Consider the following 22,805-nt stretch of genomic DNA (forward strand, 5'->3'; position numbering starts at 1 on the left):
GGAACGGAGATACGACGGGACATTGAAACACGGGACGCGACGAGCTTGGACACGCCCGACGTGAGGGGCCCACGTGCAACGTGGTGCGTGTAGAATGCCGTGAGACGCGGGACACGAAGGGACGTGGGGTACGACGAGATTCCCGCTCACGGCCAACACCGGTGACGGTTATCTGAACCGATTCGGCCTCAAATGAGTACCTGGTGCGGTGTGTAAACTTCGCCACTGGGGGAGACAAAGGCGGCCGGGCGTGGTGCTGGCCACCCACCCCCTCGTGTGCCGTGCCGGCCTTCATAGGTGCTCGCTAACAGCACTTGCCCCAACATTCTGTTAAGGCTGTACGGGGGATCTTTGTTGTTGTCGTCGTCGTTGTGCGTGCAGCTGAAGGACACGAAGTCACACGACCAGTCCCAGACGCTGCTGCACTTCCTGGCTCGGCTGTGCGAGGAGAAGCACCCGGACATCGCGAGGTTCACCAGCGAGATCGCCAGCGTCGAGATGGCGGCCAAAGGTGAGAACCTACCGGAACCAGCGGGAACTCCGTGGGAACTTGCGTGGCCAGTTGGAGGCCTCTAAGCTAGGAACTAAACTCGTTTCCACTGGACCAGCGGGGCGATGCCCACCGAGCATCGCCCCTCAGGCCAGCGCTGGCGACGGCTCTCGAGAGGCGCCGCCAGCGCTAGAGGCGGCCGTCGTTGTCGTTGGCCTCTCCCCGGAAACAGGGGCAGCAGCAGCAGCAGCAAAGCCGTCGTGGCGTTGGGAGGGCTTTCCCACCGTTCTCTAGGGAACCTCCACTTGCGGGGGGGGGGGGGGCCGGGAAGGTGGGGGTTGGGGGGGATGTGGGGGAGGGGGTAGAGTTGTTGCCTCCCCCCCCCGTTTTGCCGAGTCGCCCGCGGGCCTGCCCGGGGCCTAGGGAAGAGCGAGCCTCGTCCGTGAGCCTCGTCCGCGAGCCTCGTCCGCGAGCCTCGTCCGCGAGCCTCGTCCGCGAGCCTCGTCCGCGAGCCTCAGTCCGCGAGCCTTCCGGTTGATTGTTCTCGTCTCCCGCTGCGCGAGGAGGAGGAGGAAGAGGGGGGGGGGGAAGAGGGGGGGGTGGTTATTTATTTCGGAGGAAGCAGCTGCGGTGGAGCAGGGGGGGGAGGGGGGAGGTGGAGGAGCGGTGGACACGTGGACAGGGCAGCTGCGAGATCCGATTCGTCGAAGCCGTCGATTCTCTCCGCCCACCACGACCGTTGGGTTCGATTCGGCTCGACCAATCGGAGAAGACGAAAAATACGCAACGGGTGACGGTGCAGCCCCCCCCCCCCCACCTTGCAATTTTATTGCGCCAATATTCCTTGAGAAATGCATCTTCCCCACCCCCCAGTACAATCCCATCATGGCCACGGCGCGGGGGAGGCCCTCATCCAGCAGTGGATTGAGCATCCGCAGGGGCTGCCGCCTCTACACAGTGGGCTGGGCGGGCCCCCCTGTTGTGGGTGGGTGGTGTCGAGATGAAGGTGCAGACCCGCAACCGCTGGCCACGTCCCTGCTGGAGGCAGGGCCGCCCCTCTAGAGGGAGCCCTGGAAAAGGTTTTCTCTGAGCAGACCGGCAACTCGCTAGGCTTGAGAACCCGGTTCAATCGCAACCCCCCGTCTGTGTGAGTCTATGGGACTGTGGGTCAGTGTGTCTCTGTGCGAGTCTATGGGTCACTGTGTGAGTCTACGGGTCTCTATGTGACTCTATGGGTCTCTGAGTCTACGGGTCTCTGTGCGAGTCTGTGGGCTCTGTGAGTCTGTGTGTCTCTGTGTGAGTCTATGGGTCTCTGTGAGTCTATGGGTCTCTGTGTGAGTCTATGGGTCTACGGGTCTCTGTGTGAGTCTACAGGTTTCTGAGTGAGTCTACGGGTCTCTGTGTGAGTCTATGGGTCTCTGTGTGAGTCTACGGGATCTATGTCTGAGTCTATATCTCTCTGTGTGAGTCTATGGATTTCTGTGTGAGTCTGCGGGTCTCTGAGTGCGTCTACGGGTCTCTGTGTGAGTCTACGGGTCTCTGTGTGAGTCTACGGGTCTCTGTGTGAGTCTACGGGTCTCTGTGTGAGTCTACGGCCCAGATAAGAACCCAGGATCCGTGCCGAGTCGGCGTCTCTCACCCCAGAGCCACCCGGCCGTCTCGGGCAGGCGAGGGTTTAATTAAGCGCAGCAGTCTAGACTCGGCATTAGGGCGCTTTATTACATTAGGGACACGTGTGTGACACTGTGCCTGTGTGTCTGGAACTGAGCATCGTAATTTTTTCTAATGAACAAATGAGGCCGCATAGAGCGTGGTAAGAAAGCCACGTGGACAAATGGCTTAGATTATAATTTTTTTCTTTTTTTATATTGCGATTTATATTTTTTCGCTATTGTGAATTCTCCCGTGAAGATGCGGCCGTTCTGAACGCCGCCGGCGTAAGCCAGCGGTCACGTGAGCTGTAGCGGCGTAGTGGGAACACTTGCAGCTCACGGATGCGAGTGTGTGTGTGAGTGAGTGTGTGAGTGAGTGAGTGTGTGAGTGAGTGAGTGTGTGAGGTGAGTGGACTTGCCGATGACTGGTACCAGCGGTGTCAAGATCGGCCTCAGTGGAGGAGGCTCGTGAAGGACGCTACTGGGCAGTTGGAGGCAGTCGCCCTCCAACAACAACGGAGGGCAGAGGAGCGACGCTCACAACAACGAGCGGAGTGCCAGGTGAATAAAACGCAGCAAGTTGGCACAGATGGTGCATCGGCCAGTCAACCCATGGCAATTGGGTCTGTTCCGTGACCTCCTGCGTTCGATACTTCACGTGGCCTTAAAGTGCACATAGCCTGGCACAAGCGCCGTGGTGACGTCACCACCACTTAGTAGTGAATAGCGGTTGTTGTTGAGCGAGTCGGTGAGTGTGTGGAGTTTGTATGACCGGGCGAAATGTTCACTACCTCGCCTGCTATACAGGAGGTCTGTATATTTGGAGTTTGCGTGTCTCTCTGCCCGTGGTCGCGTGAATTTTCCGCAGGGCGCTCCAGTTTTTTCCTTCCACATTTAGAATCGACGTCGCACGTTTTAGGGTATTTTGCATCTACGCGTTTGCACACGACGATGATGATGAGTTCTAGATTGGAAGCTTTCGTGACTGCAAGGATTCATACTCTTAGTTCTTTCACTTGATACAGATATTTTGCTGTGACAGTTTCACCTGAAGACGGAAGCTTGTGTTGCCTCCGAAACGTCGTGATTTTATTGTTTTTATTTTTGATGAATTTTAATTTCATTTTTTACCTACGTGACTTTACCGAAAGAACTAAGAGGATGATGAAGAGCCCCTTCGTTGAGCCGTCATTTGTCGTGGACACGTCGCTTCTGAGAAAAAGAGCCGTATAGCTCAGTGGGGCCTTTACCGGGTAAAATAAAAAAAAAACATTGTTTCGGTTTCAATAGCGGCATTGCCGCGTTATCACCGGACCGCCGTCGTTTTAATCCGGCATTCACCCGCCCGGCATCGCTGTGCCCACCCGCCCGCCAGTGTCGACGGAGAACGTGCAGAAGAGCGTCACCGCCATGGGCACGCAGCTCCAGCAGCTGGACAAGGAGCTGAAGACCTTCCCGGCGAGCAGCGACCCCAACGACCAGTTCGTGGCCAAGATGACGATATCCTCTCTGGCGCGCGTGACGTCCTCCGGAGGTGCCGCCGTGTGGGGTCACGGTGGGGGGCGGCGGGGGGGGGGGGAGATCGCTACCCCCCTCGCGCGCCGGGCGGGCCGGGAGGTTTGTCTCAGAGTGCTCCGGTTCCCTCGCGCATTAATGGAGTTGGGTCGGACATCCCGATGTAGGACCGCGAGAGCTTGGGCGATTGTCGTTGTTGAGCTTGAGTGGTAACGGGACCCCCCCTTTTAACACGTGCGGGGTTTGTCTCCACTTACTCCGGCTTCCTCTCACGTGTAAACACTCACGGTCTGGTGTTGGTCAAGCATCACAACATAGGAACGCAGAGCTTGGATAATTGTTGGAGTGTTAACACTTTTTACTGGTGCCGGTCAGGCATAGGACCCCCACAGACCTTAATAATAATCATACTTTCACTTGATTTGGCGTCATTCATGCGAACAGCATTCCATGTCGCTGTACATTAATTATATACAGGGCGCGTTTTAAAAAAAAGTTCACTTCTGAGAATTTGCAACAACAACCACGAGAAATGTGCCTCCTCCTCCTCCAGCGAGCTCTGGAGACCCCCTGGAGAAGATCCCAGGCCACGCGTTGACAACGATGGCGGACACGTGGGAGAGACTCCTTGACTTTGAGAAGCTAGTAACGTACAAGTTGTTATCATGTTACAGGGCATTATACATTATTTTTCCATTAAAAACGATAGTCCCATATAAGTGTTTTTTTGAAGCACCATGTATATACGAGGACCAAATCCCATATACAGCCACTGCCAATCAAATGAAAACCATATGGCTGCCACTCCTACCACGCAGAATCAAAATGAATAAAACAAGTTGAGAAATGGCATCAAAGCAGCCTGATAGAGGGCCACAGAGCCTGGGCAATTGTTGGAGGATGTGTGTGTGTGCATGCGTGTGCGTGCGTGTGTGTGTGCATGCGTGTACGTTTTTGCGTGCGAGTGTGTGTGCGAGTGTGTGTGTGTGCGTGTGTGTGTGCGAGTGTGTGTGTGTGCGTGTGTGTGTACGTGTGTGTGTACGCGTGCGTGTGTGGGTGTGTGTACGCGTGTGTGTGTAGGTGCGTGTGTGTGTACGCGTGTGTGTGTAGGTGCGTGTGTGTGTACGCGTGTGTGCGTGCGTGTGTGTGTGCGTGCGTGTGTGCGTGTGTGTGTACCCGTGCGTGCGTGTGTGTGTACCCGTGCGTGCGTGTGTTGCGTGTGTGTGTAGGTGCGTGTGTATGCGTGCGTGTGTGCCAGTAAGCTGCACCCTTTATTGACCCAAGCAGAAAGCTCTCCGTTTGCCGGGATGTCGTCAGATACCAGAATAGTTCCATTTGAACGCGAGACTTAATGGAGGCAGAGGAAATGGGTGTGTGTGTCCGTCCCTTTATGTGTGCGCCATTGTGCGCGTGTGCGTGCGTCCGTGCGTGCGTGTCCTCCTGCCGGGCCGCTAAAACGCAGTGAGTTGGCACGGCAGGGGGCACGGTTGGTGGTGCATCTGCCGGTCATCTCAAGTCGGTCATCCCATGGCACCTGCTGGGTCTGTCCCGTGACCTCCTCCTGCCAGCGAGGCTTCCACACTTTCACTTGGCCTCAAAGTGCACCTGGCCTGGCACAGGCCCCGTGGTGACGTCACCGCCACTTTATTGAAAATGGCGGTTGTTGTTGTTGTCAACAATCAACATTGAGAAGGCGGCCGGGCGTGGTGCTGGCCACATCATTGCGCCGTGTCGGCCTTCAGAGGTGCCGCTCGCGCGCAGCACTTGCCCCAACAGTCTCTTAAGGCTATACGGGAGGTCTTTGTGTGTGTGGTTGCGTGAGTGCGAATGTTTCTGATTCTCAAGTCTCTCTCATGTGATGTTTTACATCTGTAGCTGTTTATTCTCCCACACTATCATGGGGTGACGTGGCCACAATTCTATCTCGCAGCCTGCGCTTGTCCACTCGCACGCGCGTGTGTGTGTGTGTGTGTCGTCTGTGTGTGTGTGCGTGTGTGTGTCTGTGTGTGTGTCTGTGTGTGTGCGTCTGTGTGTATGTGTGTGTCTGTGTGTGTGTGCGCGTGTGTGTGTCTGTGTGTGTGCGTGCGTATGTGTGTATGTGTGTGTCTGTGTGTGTGTGCGTGTGTGTGTCTGGCCTCAAGGTGCACATGGCCTGGCACAAGCGTCGTGGTGACGTCACCGCCACTTAGTGGCGAATGGCGGTTGTTGCGTGTGATTCTGTGAGTGTGTGTGAGTATGTGTATGTGGGGAGCGGTGGTGCATCGGTTAGCGAGCTGCGTTACGAACCCGGCGACCCGCGTTCGGTTCCCGCTCACGGCCAACACCGGGACTATTATCCGAACCGGTCCTAGGCCTCCCCTAGGTCGACTCGGCCTAAAACGAGTACCTGGTGCTACTCCGCGAACAGCACTTGACCCCACAGCCTGTTTAGGGCGACACTAGGGGAGGGAGAGGGGGTGGGAAATCTTTGTTTATATTTTTATTTGCTTACGACGGAAATCGGCGGTATGTGGACCGCATTAACGGCCGAGTGGAATATAATGCAACCACGGTGTTTTCTCGTTTGTTCCATTATGTCACATTTTCAAAATCTAGCGCCCTTCCGCCCCCCCCCGCCCCCCCGACGTCCCCGCGATGGCGCTGCTATCGGCGTCGATCGACTTGGAGCTCTTAACGGCGCCGCGCCACCCAACGAGACCGTTACCCCCCCCCCCTCGCCCGGTACGCAGGAGGTCGCGGGTTCGATCCCGGACCCTGTGACTGCGTTGGTGGAATTATTTATTGTCCACGAGCTTTGGGAGGGAATTCCAGGGCGGGGGCAGAGCGGGGGGGGAGAATATGGAAGGTGTGAACCCTGTGAGTGGGTGAGTGGGGAGTGGGTGGGCGAGTGAGTGGGGAGTGGGTGGGCGAGTGTGTGGGGAGTGGGTGGGCGAGTGTGTGTGGAGTGGGTGGGCGAGTGAGTGGGTGAGTGGGCGAGTGTGTTGAGAGTGGGTGGGCGAGTGTGTGGGTAGGGGGCGAGTGAGGAGTGGGTGAGTGAGTGGCTGGGCGAGTTACTTTTCGTGAACCTGCACGTGTGGTGGTGGTTGAACGCAGCGCGGATGATGGGACGACGACGCGGTGAGCGTCTGGTACAGACCGAGTCCTCAACGCGGCTGTCGGACTCAACGAGTGCAGCTCACGGGAACAGGAACCCGCGGTGGTGGTAGCGATAGAAGAGCGATGAGGAGGTGACTGACCACCGGTGAGTGAGATGAATTGGCGAGCGCCGGTTCGTCAGTCCACGCTGGCTGCTCCCAGCAGGTGCTGCGGCGGGGTAGGTTGGGGCCTGGGCCCAGGTGTGATCGCAACAAGGAGTCCAGCTTTGATCTAATCCGTGCTCTTGTATGGATCGATCGAACGATCGATTGATGGATCGATCGAACGATCGATTGATTGAGAGCGAGCGAGAGAGAGTGACGCACCCAGCCCCAGAGTTTGAACCCAGCATCCTCGGCCTTGGCAGCTTGGTGTATCCAACACAGCCACCTCCATTATTGTTCGTTCGTAATGATGGGGGGGGGGGGGGGGGGTGTAACTGCCTTGCAGTAAACAGTGCTAACAAAGTCATCCAATTCAAACAAAGAACACGTTTAACTTTTCCCAAACAACAGATTATAAAAATATTGAGATGCAATCTGCTGAGGAACAACGGAAAGGCAATTATTGTTATTGTTTTATACCGATTATTAATATGCAGCTGTGCGTGCGTATTCGTTTGTGTGTGTGTGTGGAGGGGGGGGGGGAGCGGTAGTGTCGCGGTCAGCGCTTTGCCACGAACCGGGCAACCCGAGTTGATTCTCGCTCGCGGCCATCACCGGCGACTATTATCTGAACTGGGACTGGGCCTCCCCTAGGTCGACTCGGCCTCAAATGAGTACCTGTGTAAAACAGCGCTGCTTAGGCGTGGTGCCCCCCCCCACTCTCCCCCGTGTGCCGTGCCGGCCTTCATAGGTGCTGCTACTCACGAACAGCATTTGCCCCAACAAGTCTGTTAAGGCTATACGTGGGATCTTTGTCTTTGCTGCTGATTTTATCTTGGCAGGAGGAGGGGGGGGGGACGCCTTCATCCAGCAGTGGATAGAACTGGGCCGATGTTGTTGACGATAAGCGCCGTCCCCCGCGAGAGGAAATTTGCACGAAGCCTGACGTAGGCCGCCGCCTGTTTTGCAGGCGTCCGCCCCCTCCCCTCGTGTCGCCACCTGTCCAGGTCCTCCCAGGCCACGTCCGCTCGTCGGAGGAGCTGACGTCAATACGCGAGTCTCCCTCCCCAGGTGCGCGTAGAGTTCGCCCGGCTTTTGTGAGTTTGCGCGCGGCCATGCGCCACGCACGACGACGACGATGCGTCGTGTGCACGGAGCTCTCCCGCTCCCTCCCCGTGTGGCGAGGCTCGCTCCCTCCCCGCTTTGTTGCGCCGCCCCCGGAGGTGGCAACCAGGAGCTTCCTTCCCCCCGCCGCTTGTCCGGCGACGCAACGCAGATGTCCCCCGCTCGGACCCTGGGGGGGGGGGGGGGAGGGAGAAACAAACGTTTCTCTCGACACGCGCTCCTAAGTAAAGGGGCCCCCCGAGCGAGGAAAAAATTAAAAACCGCGGCGGCGACGGCTTGATTGGATTGCTAAATTGAGTTTGACGTTCGCGTGGAGCCGGTGGCGTGGGCGCACGTGCACACCCAACGGGCGGGTTTAATGAGATCGCCAGCAGGCCCTCTCGCGTGAGGTCATCGGACAGAGACGCCCCCCCCCCCCCCCCCCCGCAGCCTGGGTTGTTCGCCGACTGGCTGCCACGGTGGCTAGGAGATGTTGACTACCTCGCCTGGTATGCAGGAGGTCGTGGGTTCGATCCAGACCTTGACGATGCCTTTTGTATATTTGTAGTTTGTGTGTCTCTCTCTCCGTGGTGAGATGTTAACTACCTCGCCTGGTCTACAGGAGGTCGTGGGTTCGATCCCGACCCTGAAGATGCCTACTGTATATTTTGAGTTTGCGTGTCTCTCTCTCTCCGTGGTGAGATGTTGACTACCTCGCCTGGTCTACAGGAGGTCGTGGGTTCGATCCCGACCCTGAAGATGCCTGCTGTATATTTGGAGTTTGCGTGTCTCTCTCCGTGGTGAGATGTTGACTACCTCGCCTGGTCTACAGGAGGTCATGGGTTCGATCCCGACCCTGAAGATGCCTGCTGTATATTTGGAGTTTGCGTGTCTCTCTCTCTCCGTGGTGAGATGTTGACTACCTCGCCTGGTCTACAGGAGGCCGTGGGTTCGATCCCGACCCTGAAGGTGCCTGCTGTATATTGGGAGATTCTCTCCCCGTGGCCGTGTGGATTTTCCTCCGGGTCCTCCGGTGTTTCCCCTCCACATTTTTATAATTGTGCGTTCAGAGTAATTGCTATAAATTTCAACGTGTTGATGATAATGATAAGCCACTTTTTTGGAGCTCTCATTTTGTGTTGGCCGGGTCGAATCTAAACAACAGAGCTGCATAGCTCAGTCGGGCCTTAACCCGGTAAAATAAAAAGTTATTTTTGTTCGTTGGTGGCCGGGGGAACTCCTAAATCTTTGGCTGAGTTTTTTCGCTCGCCCAGTGACGAGCCACGGAGGCCATTGAGGGGGTCCTGGGTATAATACTCAATAATAACTATTTACCTGTTTATCCAGGAAAGCCACACTACCAACCCGTGACATGTTATAACGCACGGCATCACGTGACATGTTATAACACACGGCATCACGTGACGTGTTATAACACACGGCATCACGTGACGTGTTATAACACGGCACCACGTGGCGTGTTGACTCTGGCTGGGAGGGAGGGGGCTGGGCGGCTGATAACCGTTGGCGTGGCTCCTGTAACCCGCCCGCTCGCTCGCTTCACTTTAACAATTTTCTTATTCTGCCGACTTCCTGTCATTGAATGTTGGCCCCAAACGAGTGGGCGGGCCTCCAACGGGGGGTGGGGGGGGGCGTGGGTGGTGGGGGGCTCTTTGTGTGCGTGGGCACGCGAGAGTTACAGATTAGCGGCGGTGCGATCGCTCTCTCCGGCTGCACTCGATGGACGCGACGCTAAGCAGGGGGGGGGGGGGGGGGCCCGCGCCGGCGTCCCGGTGACTGCCGGAACCGGATGTAGAGCGAGAGAGAGAGGCCTTTCTTGCCGTCCGCTGTTCAGCGTCGGCTCGTGCAACTCTCACTACTTTTGGACGCGCGTCGCCCCCCCCCCCACCTCGATGCGCAAACTCCTGCAGGGGAATTGCGCTCACTTGGGTCGACGTTCGAAGTGAGAGACTGCGGCCCTCGAAGGAACGGCGCCACCCTCACCCGTGGCCCCCCCCCCCGGCCCCCCCCCCGACGTGATCAGCCCGGAGCGGTTCACGTGAAGGCCGTCGCAAGAGGTGACGCGTTTTGGCGCAACGCTGCTTCGCTGGACGACGCGTGACGAGCGAATGGCTGCTTCTGCCTCGCTGTCTGCCAACCTGCGTTCCAATTGATATGCCGACCTTACCCGGCACAGGTGGAGCGGTAGGCCAACGTTGAGAACAGCCGCGGGCCCCACATACCAATGTACCTACCCACCAATGTCGCTGCCCTCCAATGTACCTACCCACCAAGTACCTACCCACCAATGTACCTACCCGTAAACTAATCTACCTTAACGACGTAGCCACCAACTTGCTGGCACGCTCGCACGCTAACCACGCTGGTAAACGCACGGCGCAGCGTTGCATTTTTTCGAAAGCAAAACACAAACGGCCCGTTGCGTGATGTTGTTATTATTTTTTGTGGAGGAGGAGGAGGGAGTTCCGTTGCGTGCGTATCCACGTACACACGCGCACGTGGATATAGGCGTGTGCACGCACGCACGCACGTACGTACGTGAGCCTTTTGCCGGCCACCGCGGATCTATCGGAACCCGGCCCGGATATGTTCTCATGCAGTGTGTCCGGCCTGAAACTAAACAGACAGTTTCCATCTCGCGAGCGAGCTCCCTTTCGGCTTCTCCAAGTCCCCCGCCCTCAAAGCGAGACCCCCCCCCACCCCCCCCACCCCCCCCCCCACCCCCCCCAACAAACAGCAGCCCCCTCCCACACGGTGCCGGCCGCCCGCCCGATTGTTCCCACGCCACGACCCGTTTTCAAAATAAGAATAGTAAAAAAAAATGCAAAAGTACCGGCGGTGAAAAATGAGCGAGGGCGACATTGGGAGGGGGACATCAAAGCGGCCCCGGGAGGGCGACGCCGCGGGAGACGGGAGGCGGGCAGCGAAGGGCGTCGCGGTGTCGACGCGCCGGTGGCGGTGGCGGTGGCGGATTGCCGCACGAGCCTGTGGCGATGGCGGCCAGCGCTCTGGCCAGATTAACGGAACCGGTGCCGCGAGTTTGGACGATACACGACGAGTGTGGGTGACCTCGCGGTCAAAATGTCAAACTCGGTCATCATCATCAATCACAATCATCATCAATCACCATCATCATCAATCACCATCATCATCATCAATCACAATCATCATCATCAATCACAATCACCATCATCACCATCATCAATCACAATCATCATCAATCACAATCATCATCAATCACAATCATCATCAATCACCATCATCATCAATCACCATCATCATCAATCACAATCATCATCATCAACCGTGCACCGTCCACCGCCGCGTGGATTCCTCCCCAAGCCGTCGCCATCTCTCGTCGCGACGCGATGATCCACCGTGTTCCTGCACCACGCGTGGATTAACTCGCTCCGCCTCCGTGGTGGACGTCCTCTGGAAGCGCGTTCCGTTCCTCCCCCCCCCCCTCGTCTCTCTCGCTCTCCGAGGCTCTGTGAGAACTCATCGCGAAAGCGGAAGCCTCGACTTCCGCACAGAAACAAAGTCGTGAATATATATTTTTTAAACGTTAAGGAAAGTCGAACGAAGAAGGAATGGCTCCTTCCTAAGGCCCTCCCTTGAAAGCTGCTTCCTTCCTTCCTCGCTCCGGCTTCCTGCCTCGGTGGCTCCGAGTGGAAACATCTCCAGCGCGCCTCTACGAGCGGCGATGCTACCGCGGGGGTCGCGGGTTCGCGGCGTCATCGTTTTGGGGGGGCGGTCGGTGGGGGGGGTGGTTGGTCGGTGGTGTCGGTCATCGCGCGTCGGGCGATCGTTTGATGACCGCATCGCCTGACCTAGAGTCGTCGTCGTCGTCATCGCGCAGAGCCCGGCGCTGGGCACGCTGACGAAGTAACGACGATGGACCAATCATCTGGCCCCTGCCCGGAGGATCGGTAAACGTTTCGTGCAATCGAACGAGATGCCGATTGTTTTACTTTGAGGCCGACAGGGCGAAGGAGACCCGTTGGCCACACGAGACGGCGCCGATGGGATCGGTTCCGTGAATGGCATCGCGATTCCGCCCCCACAGAATCGCGACGGGTCGTGCGGTTGCTGGGGAGGGGGGGGGGGGTGCCGTTGGAGGTGGGCACGGTGGGGGGGGGGGGGCGGAGGGGGTAGCGGGGGTGGGGGGGGGTGAATTGTTTTGCCGTCTGATCCAGGGAGTGGTGCACACTTACACGAGGGGGTCTCCACCCCCCTGCGGAGATGGAGCGGCGACGAGGTCGGCTCGTGCGCGCGAGCGGAGCGGCCTTCATCCAGCAGCGGTTAGACGATGGCCGACGGTTTACGGTACCAACAGGGGCCCCTCCTGTGTGACCCAGGAAGCCGGGACGGCGCTCGGATGGGCGAGCACCACGCCCCAAGCGGCTCGTCACGTGGTGCTACGTGGGAGGCAGTGCAGCAACAATCCATTGTTGTACTGTACTTCTACGCTCCCTGCCCCGACGAACTCTCGCATCATCAAATCTAGTCGACGACAACGGCCGCCCGTTCGCTACTAAGCGACTGTGACGTCACCGAGACGTCTGTGCCATGCTAGGTGCACGTTGAGGTCACGTGAAGTGTGGAAGGCTCGCTGCTGGCAGGAGGTCACGGGGCAGACCCGGGTGCATGTGCGTTGAACTTTTTTCACACCGTACATAGCCAACCGTGCTAATCGGAGGTGCAGTGTTGAGTTCTATGGGTCGTGTGAGTCTATGGGCAGTGTTGAGTCTATGGGTAGTGTTGAGTCTATGGGCAGTGTTGAGTCTGGGTAGTGTTGAGTCTATGGGTAGTGCTGAGTCTATGGGCAGTGTTGAGTCTGTGCAGTATGTGTGTGTGTACATTGAACTTCTTTCGCACTGTATGTAGCCAACCGTGCTAACCGGAGGTGCGGCGTTGGAAGGACAACAACACTAAACACAAAAAACACTTCTATAAAGAAACGAGTCGCCGTGGGGTTTGACCTAGCATGCCGACCTTGGTCAAACAACGACCCACGCATGAGCGGGGGGAGGGCCCCCCATCCATCCAGCAGTGGATTGACAATGAGTCTGGGGGGGGGAGGGGGTTGGGTGGTGGGGTGGGGGTTTCTGTTCCACTCCCGTGGGGGTGCTGGCGATCCGAGTGGGTGGGTGGTTGTAGGTGGTTGGGGGGTGGGGGCGGCCGTGCTATTGTGTTTTGCCGCGGTCCATCCGGGCGCTCGCCTTCCTGCGCCGTCCATCGCGGGCCGAGCGAGAGTCCGCAGAGAGGAAGGGCGTGGGGGGTGGGGGGCGCAGACGCTCGGTCGGAGCTCCCCTCGGCTCGCAAGCCTCAACCGCACAACCACGGCCAGATGTTGCCCCCCCCCCATCCCTACTTGTAGGTAGGCCCTGGGGGTGGGGGGGCGGGGGGGACAGGGAATTTGCCGACTTATTCGGAGCCCGAATGGGACTTTTTAGCCACCTCCGCCAGCACGCACCTTGGCGTTGTTCAATTTTAACGCGGAATAAGAATCGGAGCTCGCCGACTTGCAGATGGCGGAGTTGCGCTAGAACTAGAAGCAACGGTGTGGCCCGGTCAAACTTATCCTCCTGCCTCCCAAACTCTCATCCCTGATTGTTGGGTGCCGTGGTGGCAAGATGTTAACTCCCTCGCCTGGTCTGCGGGAGGTCGTGGGTTCGAGCCCGGCCCTCTCTCTCTGTCTCCCCGTGGTCGTGTGGATTCTTCTCCGGGTCCTGCAGTGTTTTCCCTCCATATTTAGAATCGATGCACGCGATAAATTTGCACACGATAACAAGCCACTTGGACGAGCTATAGTTTGTGATAGCCAGTGATACAGCTCAGTGGGGGCCTACCTTACCTGGTCAAATAGAAACAGTTGAGCTCTTAGTTTGGTCGATGAGCCAGATGGCCGCGGAGTGGCGGCTCATCGCCGCCGTGATGGCGCCTCCTCCTCCTGCTTCGTTTCTTCCTCCTTCCCCCGCACCTGCGATTGGCACGGCCGGCTACGCACGGCGCGAAAGAAGGTCTACGTGCGTACGTACGTAGCCCTCAATCGGCCCGCGAGTCGTCTGTTCTGGGTGGGGACGACGGTCGCTGCGCACTGACCGCAGAGATTTTTAATTTCCACGTGTGCATCAACGTCGTCGTCGTTGTCGTCCACGTGGATGATGCCGTTCACGGCTTTTGTGGCCTCCCGGAAGCTTCAGGAGGCGGGTTGATGGAAGCCCCCAGGGCGCCTCCCGCTTCGTCCTCGTATCACGTCTCTCTCGCGACGACGGCGACGACGACGACGAGGAGTTTGTTTGTTTATTTGTGGCTCGGAATTCTCGACCAGCGGAGCGTCGCTGGCCAGGAGCGACCTCCAAAACCGTCGCCGGCCCCTTCCCCTGCGCCGGCTCGTGTCGTGCCGGCTCGTGCTCCTTCGTCGGCACTGGGGAGACAAAGGTGGCCGGGGGGGGGGCGTATGCGGTGCTGGCCACACGCCACCCCGCCACGCGCCGTCGCCGGCCTCCTTCGGTGCTGCTCGCTCACGGCACTTGCCCCGACGCTCCGTTGAGGCTACGCGGGGCACCTTTGTCTCTGCCCACAGCACCTGCCCCAGCGGCCTGTAAGTCTACGCAGTTTCCTTAATGGACGTTCAGCAGCGCTCGGGTAATAACTTTAAATGTAAATGTTTTATTTAATTATCGTGGCCGGGATCGAGTTAACACACGAGTGAAATCACGGCGTGTAATGTAAGAGCTTTAACTACTTGTCGTTCCGCTCGCCGTTACGGGGTGACAGGTTCGGCTCTCGCTGTCGTCATTACCATCCTCACTCCGGGTTGGATAAAATACCAAGTACCAATTTGTGGGCCCGCGGTCGTCAAGTCAGCCGGAACGCATCCGATCCCCTCTGATGTGGGAGGTTAAGCGGAGTTGAGCCCGGCCAGGGCTTGAATGGGCCACTAACAGAGGGCGGTGCGGCAAAACCATCGTCGCGCTGTCGTACTTCTATGCTCCTGCGTCGTACGTTCCTCGGCGTTCGCCAGCCCCCCCACGGTGACCAGCGTGGTGAAGTACGGCCGGGGGGGAGGAGTCCCCCGACCGGCAGTGGATCGCGCGCAAAGTGCCCGCGTCGAATCCCGTCGACTCGCGTGCAGATGACACGAAGGGAAGTGCACCACCGAGTGTTGCTACCGCCGCTACCACTACTACCGCCGCTGCTGCTGTTGTTGTCAATAACAAGGCAGGAAATGACTGTACAGGTCATTAGCAACAACAATGGGGGGAATGTTTTTGCTGAGAATTTGGGGCGGTGTTTGCGCCGACGATGTCGTTGTCTTTGTTGTGACGCCAAAACAACAACAACAAGCAGCACAACGCAACAGCGTACAACAGCACAACAACACCACCACAACACAACACCATCACAACAACACCGCACCACAACAACACACCACAACAACACCGCACTACAACAACACCAATAACACCACAAAACAACAACCACCACACAACGCAACAGCGTACAACACCACCACAACACAACACCACCACAACACAACACCACCACAACAACACACCACAACACAACACCACCACAACACCGCACCACAACAACACCGCACCACAACAACACCACATAATAGCACCACAAGACAACAACGCCACACAACGCGTCAGCACCGACACCGAGCGCTAACACCACGGGAGAGAAGGCCCGGCGAGTTCCCCCCTTGACTCCGTGGCGGCGTTGTCGGCGGGGCTCACGGCTTCCTGCGCGCGGCGCTCGAGACGCACGGCAAGCTGGTGCAGCAGCGCGACGGGATGGACCGCCGCTACCGCGAACTGGGCCGCTTCTACGCCTTCGACATCGCCAAGGTGCCCCCCGAGGAGTTCTTCGCCGACCTGGAGGAGTTTCGCTCCGCCTTCCAGGTACGGGGTCGTGAGGGTCACGGGTTTTGTGGGGGAAGCGAGGGTCACGGGGTCGTGGGGTCACGAGGGTCGTGGGGGTTGCGTGGGAAATGGGGTCGCTGAAATTGTTGCCACCATAGCCACCGTCAATATCACCATTGACAGCGTTGGTGGGAATCGAACTCGGGTCACCGAGTTTGTAGCGCAGGGGGCTAACCTACTGCTCTGCCGCTCTCCACCACAATAAACATCACCACCACACCATCACCACCACCACACCATCACCACCATCAACAATACTATCACCTTCACTACCACACCATAACCACCATCAACACCACCAACGACAGCAACACTATCACCTTCACCACCATGACACTATAACCACCATCAACACCACCACCAACAACAACACTATCACCACCATGACACCATAACCACCATCAACACCACCACCAACGGCACCACAATTTTCGCCTCCGCGGTCGCTGCGTCGTCTCCTCAACTCCATCGCCCCCCCTGCTGCCCCCCCCCCCGCCTCCCCTCCCCCCCCGTCCCTCGCGCCTCACTCACCGCGCGGGGGGCAGGACGCTCTCCGTGACAACGCCAAGCGTCGCGAGACGGAGGAGAAGATCGGGCGGGCGCGCATCGCCAAGGAGGCGGCGGAGAAGGAGCGCTCGGAGCGCCGGCAGCGGCGCAAGCACCTGGCGGACATCGAGCGGCCCGGTACGCGGCGCCAGCGTGGGCCGTGGGCGGGTCGCGGCGCTCGGTGGGAGCAGCCCAGGGTCCCGGACTGGGCCGTCGGGCAAGCGCCACCAGCTGGGCCCGACGGGCCTGTCTGCGTGCGGACATTGCAGATGCGACCAGAGGTTCATTAAATAGCAGCACTTGCCCCAACGGTCTGTCGAAGACTATCCTGAGGATCTTGGTCTCGTGGAGTTCATAGTGGCTGGGTCACGGTCACGGCGCCGGTGACATCCTGCTTCTGGATGTGGCACGCTGGGCACCGCAGGGGGTTTGCGATGGCCGTGTTGTGCGTCACCGATCACCACTGTGACTTGGAGTCTCGCCTTCACCCACGGGTTTCACGATGGCCACCTTGCAGACACTGAGCCGGCATCGCTGAGTTGTTGGGGTTGTCATCTTGGAACATCCTTGTCACCGTGTGCTCACGTTTCTCTTTATCTGCATGTCTCCGTGTCCTCACATACCCATGTCCCACTTTCCCTGTCTTCAGTGTCTCCGTGGGTCCCCCGTGTCTCCCCGTGTCTCTCTGTGTCCCCCGCTTCCCCCCATGCCCCCCCCCTCATGTCTACCCTCTGTCCCTCCCGTGTCCACCCCCCGTGCTCCCTCCCCCCGTGTGCCCCCCCCCCCCCGTGTCTCCCCCCCCCCCCCCCGTGTCTCCCGGCGTTTCAGAGGGTGGTGAGACGGGAGTTATGGACACGTTGCTGGAGGCGCTGCAGTCCGGCGCTGCCTTCCGTGAGCGGCGCAAGCGGAGCCCCCCCCAGACAGGTACGCTGGAGCACCGGTGGCACGGGGGGGGGCACGGGGGGCATGGGGGGGAATGGGGGGGCATGGGAGACATGGGGGGGCACGGGAGACATGGGGGGCATGGTGGTGCACGGAGGGGCACGGGGGGCACAAAACGCACGGAGCGCACGGGGGGGCACATTGGGCACGGGGAATACGGATACGGAGGGGGCATGGGGGGCACGGAGCGAACGGGGAGAGCATGAGGGGGGGCACGGGGAGTACGGGGGGGGGGCACGGGGGGCGCGGACGCTTGGCGATCGCCGATGAAGGCGACGATGCCCGCCGGTGTTACTTTTGTTAACGACCTTCATGATGGAAATGTTCGACGGGAGTTTTTATTTTTTATTTAAACAAAAATAATAAAAATTACACAATTTTTTTATTTTACCAGGTTAGGGCCCACCGAGCCGATTTGGTCGCTCCATCTCCGCGGCCGCCGTACTCTCACCTCTCTCTCACCTCTCTCTCACCTCTCTCTCTCGCTCGCTCACGAGTGATTAATTATTGTTCCGTGACTCGTTGCAGGAGAGGAGAACTGCGCTCCGATCGGTGCAAAGAAGCAGGCAACGGAGAAAGCGGCAGCCAATGGTATCTGCCCGTTAGCGCTCTCAGTATCGCTCTTGTCTCAGAAGCAAAGTTTGTGGGGAGTAATAATAATAGCAGCCATCTTCTGTACTTTTGAGGCATAAGCAATTACAGAATAAGTAATATTTAAAAAAACTTTTTTATAAACACGCTTTAATGAAATGTACTAGTAATGGCAGAACTCCACGACTCCAGGAAGTGGCCCTGAAGCTTGCCACAACGTAAGGGACCGTGGCCAATTACAGCCAACTTCAGTTGAGCGTGGACAATTAGACCCAAGCCGAAACATAACATATAAAAAAGATTGTTAAAAAATATATATATTTTATTTTTAATGATAGAATATAGTATTGTCATCAGTGTGACATAACTATACCAAGTTTGCAGTCGATACGACATTGGAAAGTGGGTTCAAATTGAGTTACAAGATTTGAGGATACGACAACAACAGACAGAGTGAGTTAATGAAAAGCGTGTGATAACACTTAGTACCCAGGAACAAAAATCTTCTTTGATCCACGTCGATTCAAGAAGCCAAAATTACTCGACTTAAATTGCGGTCACCTGGTACAAAAAAATTACACCGTTTAAACTGTTATTTTAACTTGATTTTAATAAAGAATATTATTTTTTTACAATATTGAGGCTTTAGGTGGGCTAACTGCCGCAGCCTGTTCTGTGAAATCGTCGAACTCGTGATGGCGTCGTCACGTGGCCGTCCCTCCCGTTTCACCAACATTTTTTTGTGTCCTCAGCGACAACGACGGCGACGAAGGGTGGTCAGAAAACCCAGGATCGGAATCGCGCCGCGCGGACTCCGGCATCGAATGCGGATCCGTCCGCTCGTCACAATCGCAAGGCCGATCCGGGGTCCAATCGCAAGGGCGATCCGGTCGGGAACGCCGACTCCCTGCTGGCACGGCTGCGCAACCTGTGAGCCGCGGTGCATTCTGGGACGAACACCGCGAGCGGAACGCATCGCGGGATCGCCCCGGGCGGTTGAATGATCGGTTCGAGGATGTCGCGGGAAGTGGCGCGGGAGGTGATGGGACAAAGACGCGGCCTGGGATGGACTTGCGACGAGATGCGGCCGCCTGCCGCTCCTCGCTGCCGTGGGCGCAGTTGTACGAAGACGAAGAGACGCCTTGCCGCCTCGTCGCCTCCGGAGGCCGTCGGGCCGAGTGTCGCTAGCGAGGCTGTGCGCGGCGCTGTATCATAGGACACGGTGATTGTAGGTCAAATTAACGTGGGTGAGTGGTGAGCTCGGTTAGGCGAGTTAATTAGCGGCTCGGGAGGCTAATTTATTAACGAAGGAATGTATCATTACCTGCCGAGTCGATTATATACAGTATAAATATATAGGATGATTAGTCCACTCGTATTCACGGGACCAATTGCTTTGCAATATTCGGTTAACGCGTCTGCACGACGCGCAGATGCCACAAACGTTACTGCGGCTGCCACTTTTACAGCCTTCGTGGGGGTCACGGCCACAATTCTCTCCGCGCGTGTAACGATGCCGTGTGTGTATTGGAGGTGTAATGATGCTTCGGTCGTTATTATTACTACTGTTACTAAGATGGCGTTGCGTAAGAATCGGGGAGTCAGATTCGTGTGCGTCGACCGCTGGTGTTTTCAGAGAAAGGGTTATAGAGTCGCGGCAATTCGTGGAATCAACCCCCCCCCCCTCCCCCGTTACCACCGGTGCCGCTGCACGGGAGGTGACAGGTCGGTCCTGGGTGATGTCATCGTTGACCTCGTAGGGGGGGGGGGGGGGGTTCCCGCCTTTGGAGGGTGGCGGTTATTTGGCGGCCACCATTTTTAAAGGGGCATCTCCGAGTAATCGCCGTCGATGAGCGGGAGTTGTTTACAAAAAAATGTTTTAGCTCGTCCGATTTTTATATTGTAATTTTTATTAAAGCTGCCAAGACCAGATTGAGAGACCACCTTTTTGAAAAGAATCGATGAAAACAGCTCGGAAGCCCACGCAACCCGGCTCCACTTAGCCTGGAGCTGACGTGGCATGAGCTCAACCGAAGCGACATCCGTGGGAAGAAAAAAATGTGACTTTTAAAATTGTGGTCTGTGGTTTCGGCCGCAATTTTATTTTAAAGGTATCCCTCGATTAACGAACGTTAGGTTTACGAATTTCCGCATGAAAGCAGTTGACATTATGGACGCCTTTTGATGAACGAAATTGAATTCTCACGTGGGCCAAATCTCAACAACGGCACGCCGGGCACCGTGAGATCATCAAACGCGCGGAGGCTGCGTCGTCATCCATCGGATACAGCGTCACGGAGTCCCTGCAGTGCAAACGTGACGTCTCCGCGTCGCCTCAGCGTCACTCCAACGTGCAGCAGATCTTTTGGCGAGTTCCCTGAAAAGGCGAATTGTTATAATTGTTATAAATTGTGATTCGATTGATTTAATGTCAACGTTCTTTATTACTATTTTTGGATTGCTAAACGTGATAGATAGAGGTGGTGTCCGAGTTGGAATGACTGTCCGAAACACATTCCGAATGTTCTTGTATTGAAGTCACGGGAAAAGCCATTCTGCGACATTTCCTGCTGCTCGTGGTTTTCGACGGACGCGCGTCCCTTTCGTGAACCGAGGGATACCTGCAATTGTGTCTGTGCCGATAACACGGATTGAACCTTGGGGCGGATTATTATCAGGCTCGCGGATTAACAACCCGCGTCCGTTCCGCACGTGGTACGCGTCCGTCCCGGTTCAATCTGTCGGTCGCTCCTCACTCGTCGCGGGCTCTGGAACCCGGTTTTCCACGTGGACCGGGCTCATCCGGCACTGATGATCGCCGCGAGCCGGGACTGGTGTGCGCTCGCCAGATCTCTGAACCTAAATTTCGATTTAAAGCTTTCGTGACTGCAGGGATTCATCTTCTTGGTTCTTTCGGTAAAGTCACGTGACTTTACCGAAAGAACCAAGAAGATGAATCTCTGAGCCTCTCCGCGATTTGAGTTTCCCGGTGTTCCGCGGAATGGGCAGCGGCCGCCTCGCTCGCGATTAGCGGGGATCGGATCGTCGAGTCTTCTCGGCGAAGGGTTGACCACCTTGTCATTGGTCGATCGCAAGGGTGAATTTAAACCGGGACTGCCACCACGCGCTCCTGGGAGGACTTCGCAAAGCGGGGAACGTGTCTCGGTTGTTTTTCTGGAATTGCGTTTTTATTCAAACTGTTCTCAAACTTTGTCGTTTGTATTTGTTTTTATTACCTTATGTAGGTTCATGTGGCACCTTATTCCAAGGCGCTTTACAACAATGATGAAATTGTACGTAAGAGTAAACTTCCCATTCTACATTAGGCAGCCCCCCCCGCCTTCCGTTCTTCTCTTAAAGCCTCAACATCAACATCTTCTCCATCGCCCCGTCATCCCTCCCCACGTGATCCCTTTTCGTGATCCCCTAAGCAACCCCCTCTATCGCTGCTCTCACTCGTCCCTCAATGCCACGTGGCATGCCCCCCCCCCCCCGCATCACCCGCATCGTTCCAACTTGTGGCACAGAGAAAGGGGGGGGTCAGCTGGGAGCGTCGTGGACTCGATGGGACAGAGCGGTGATGGACAATCCACTGCCCCGGTCTGTCGTTGAGGGTCCGTTTTGTATTTGGACCAGGGAAGATTTTGCGCTTTACTGTTTTAAAGGCGGCCGCTCGCTTGTTTTGACACTGAAGTGCATTCGCGTGTGTACGTGCTTTTTTATTAATAATAATATTGCAACAGTTTTATAATCGCTTGTAAATTTAAGCGGTAATGGGCACGGCCATTGTCGTCATTTTACTACCGAGCCTAACCCTTCGCATTGCACTAGAATATTGTTTTTATTATTGATAAACAAAAAATATATTATAATGCAATACCCATAGCTATATTGTTATTGTTACGTGTCGGGTCCAATGCCAGGTTGAAGTCGCCAAAGTCGGGTTGAGTTGACCCGATGGTTTTTTGCGCATTGCCACGCTCTCGCTGTGGATGGTTCAAAGCCATGGGTTTTCAACAAACCTGCACGTCCTGTCAGTTCTCCCAGCGGGACACGATACAATAAAACTTAACAATAAGCACGCAGGCGCGTGTGTGAGAGAGCTTTGTTAAAACGGCGCGCATTGAAATCGTCTACACTACATGCTACACTATACACTACACACTACGCTACACTATACACTACACGCTACGCTATACATGCTACACTACATGCTACACTACACCAGTGGTTCTCGAGCTGGGGGGGGGAGCCCTGGGGGTCTCTGCTCCGCAAAAAAGTTCAACTTGGGTACAAAATAACTGGCGGGATATCATTTGTACATTTTTTTGTTTTTAATTTGGTTTTTTCTTTGGCTGGATGCACAAATGTTTCCATGAGGTACAAACTGTTTCTCGCGCGACTTTGACGCCTCTTTAAATCGCAACGTCCTTGCAGCTAACGGACAAAATGTCGTCTCAGGTGTAGGCCATTCCGTTTCAAACACAATTGCGGATGTTAGGATGATCAGAGCGTGTTTGTTTGCTTGCTTTTTTTATGCCACAAGTGCGACGATGTGTGGTTAATGCAGTAACTACGAGAACATTTAAATGCAGATCGTAGCCTATAACGATATAAAAGACCGTTCTAAATCATTGGTCGTAAACAACGCGCTTTCCAAGAGTAACCAGCGAGATGAGAAAATTACATGACGCATGCAGTGTCCGTTGAATTGTAATTAATTCGCTTGCAATTACCTCCGCTAGCAGTTAGGATACACCTCGCTAAA

The 22,805-nt window shown here is 56.4% G+C and overlaps 1 protein-coding gene across 1 annotated transcript in view; it reads left to right on the plus strand.

The window, feature by feature from the left end:
* Positions 1-22,120, plus strand: part of LOC133357781 (protein diaphanous homolog 2-like) — a 66,463-nt gene extending 44,343 nt beyond the window's left edge. Inside the window, 7 exon segments of the mRNA XM_061575901.1 lie at positions 382-511; positions 3,518-3,642; positions 15,773-15,937; positions 16,504-16,642; positions 17,333-17,428; positions 17,975-18,037; positions 18,790-22,120. Coding sequence (XP_061431885.1) covers positions 382-511; positions 3,518-3,642; positions 15,773-15,937; positions 16,504-16,642; positions 17,333-17,428; positions 17,975-18,037; positions 18,790-18,971 — 900 coding nt within the window. The 3' untranslated portion in view covers positions 18,972-22,120.
* Positions 22,121-22,805: the final 685 nt, after the last annotated feature.

The sequence above is a fragment of the Lethenteron reissneri genome, chromosome 59 (assembly GCF_015708825.2).
Source record: "Lethenteron reissneri isolate LAM-NWPU_2019-01 chromosome 59, ASM1570882v1, whole genome shotgun sequence".
In the NCBI taxonomy this organism is placed as follows: Eukaryota; Metazoa; Chordata; class Hyperoartia; order Petromyzontiformes; family Petromyzontidae; genus Lethenteron; species Lethenteron reissneri.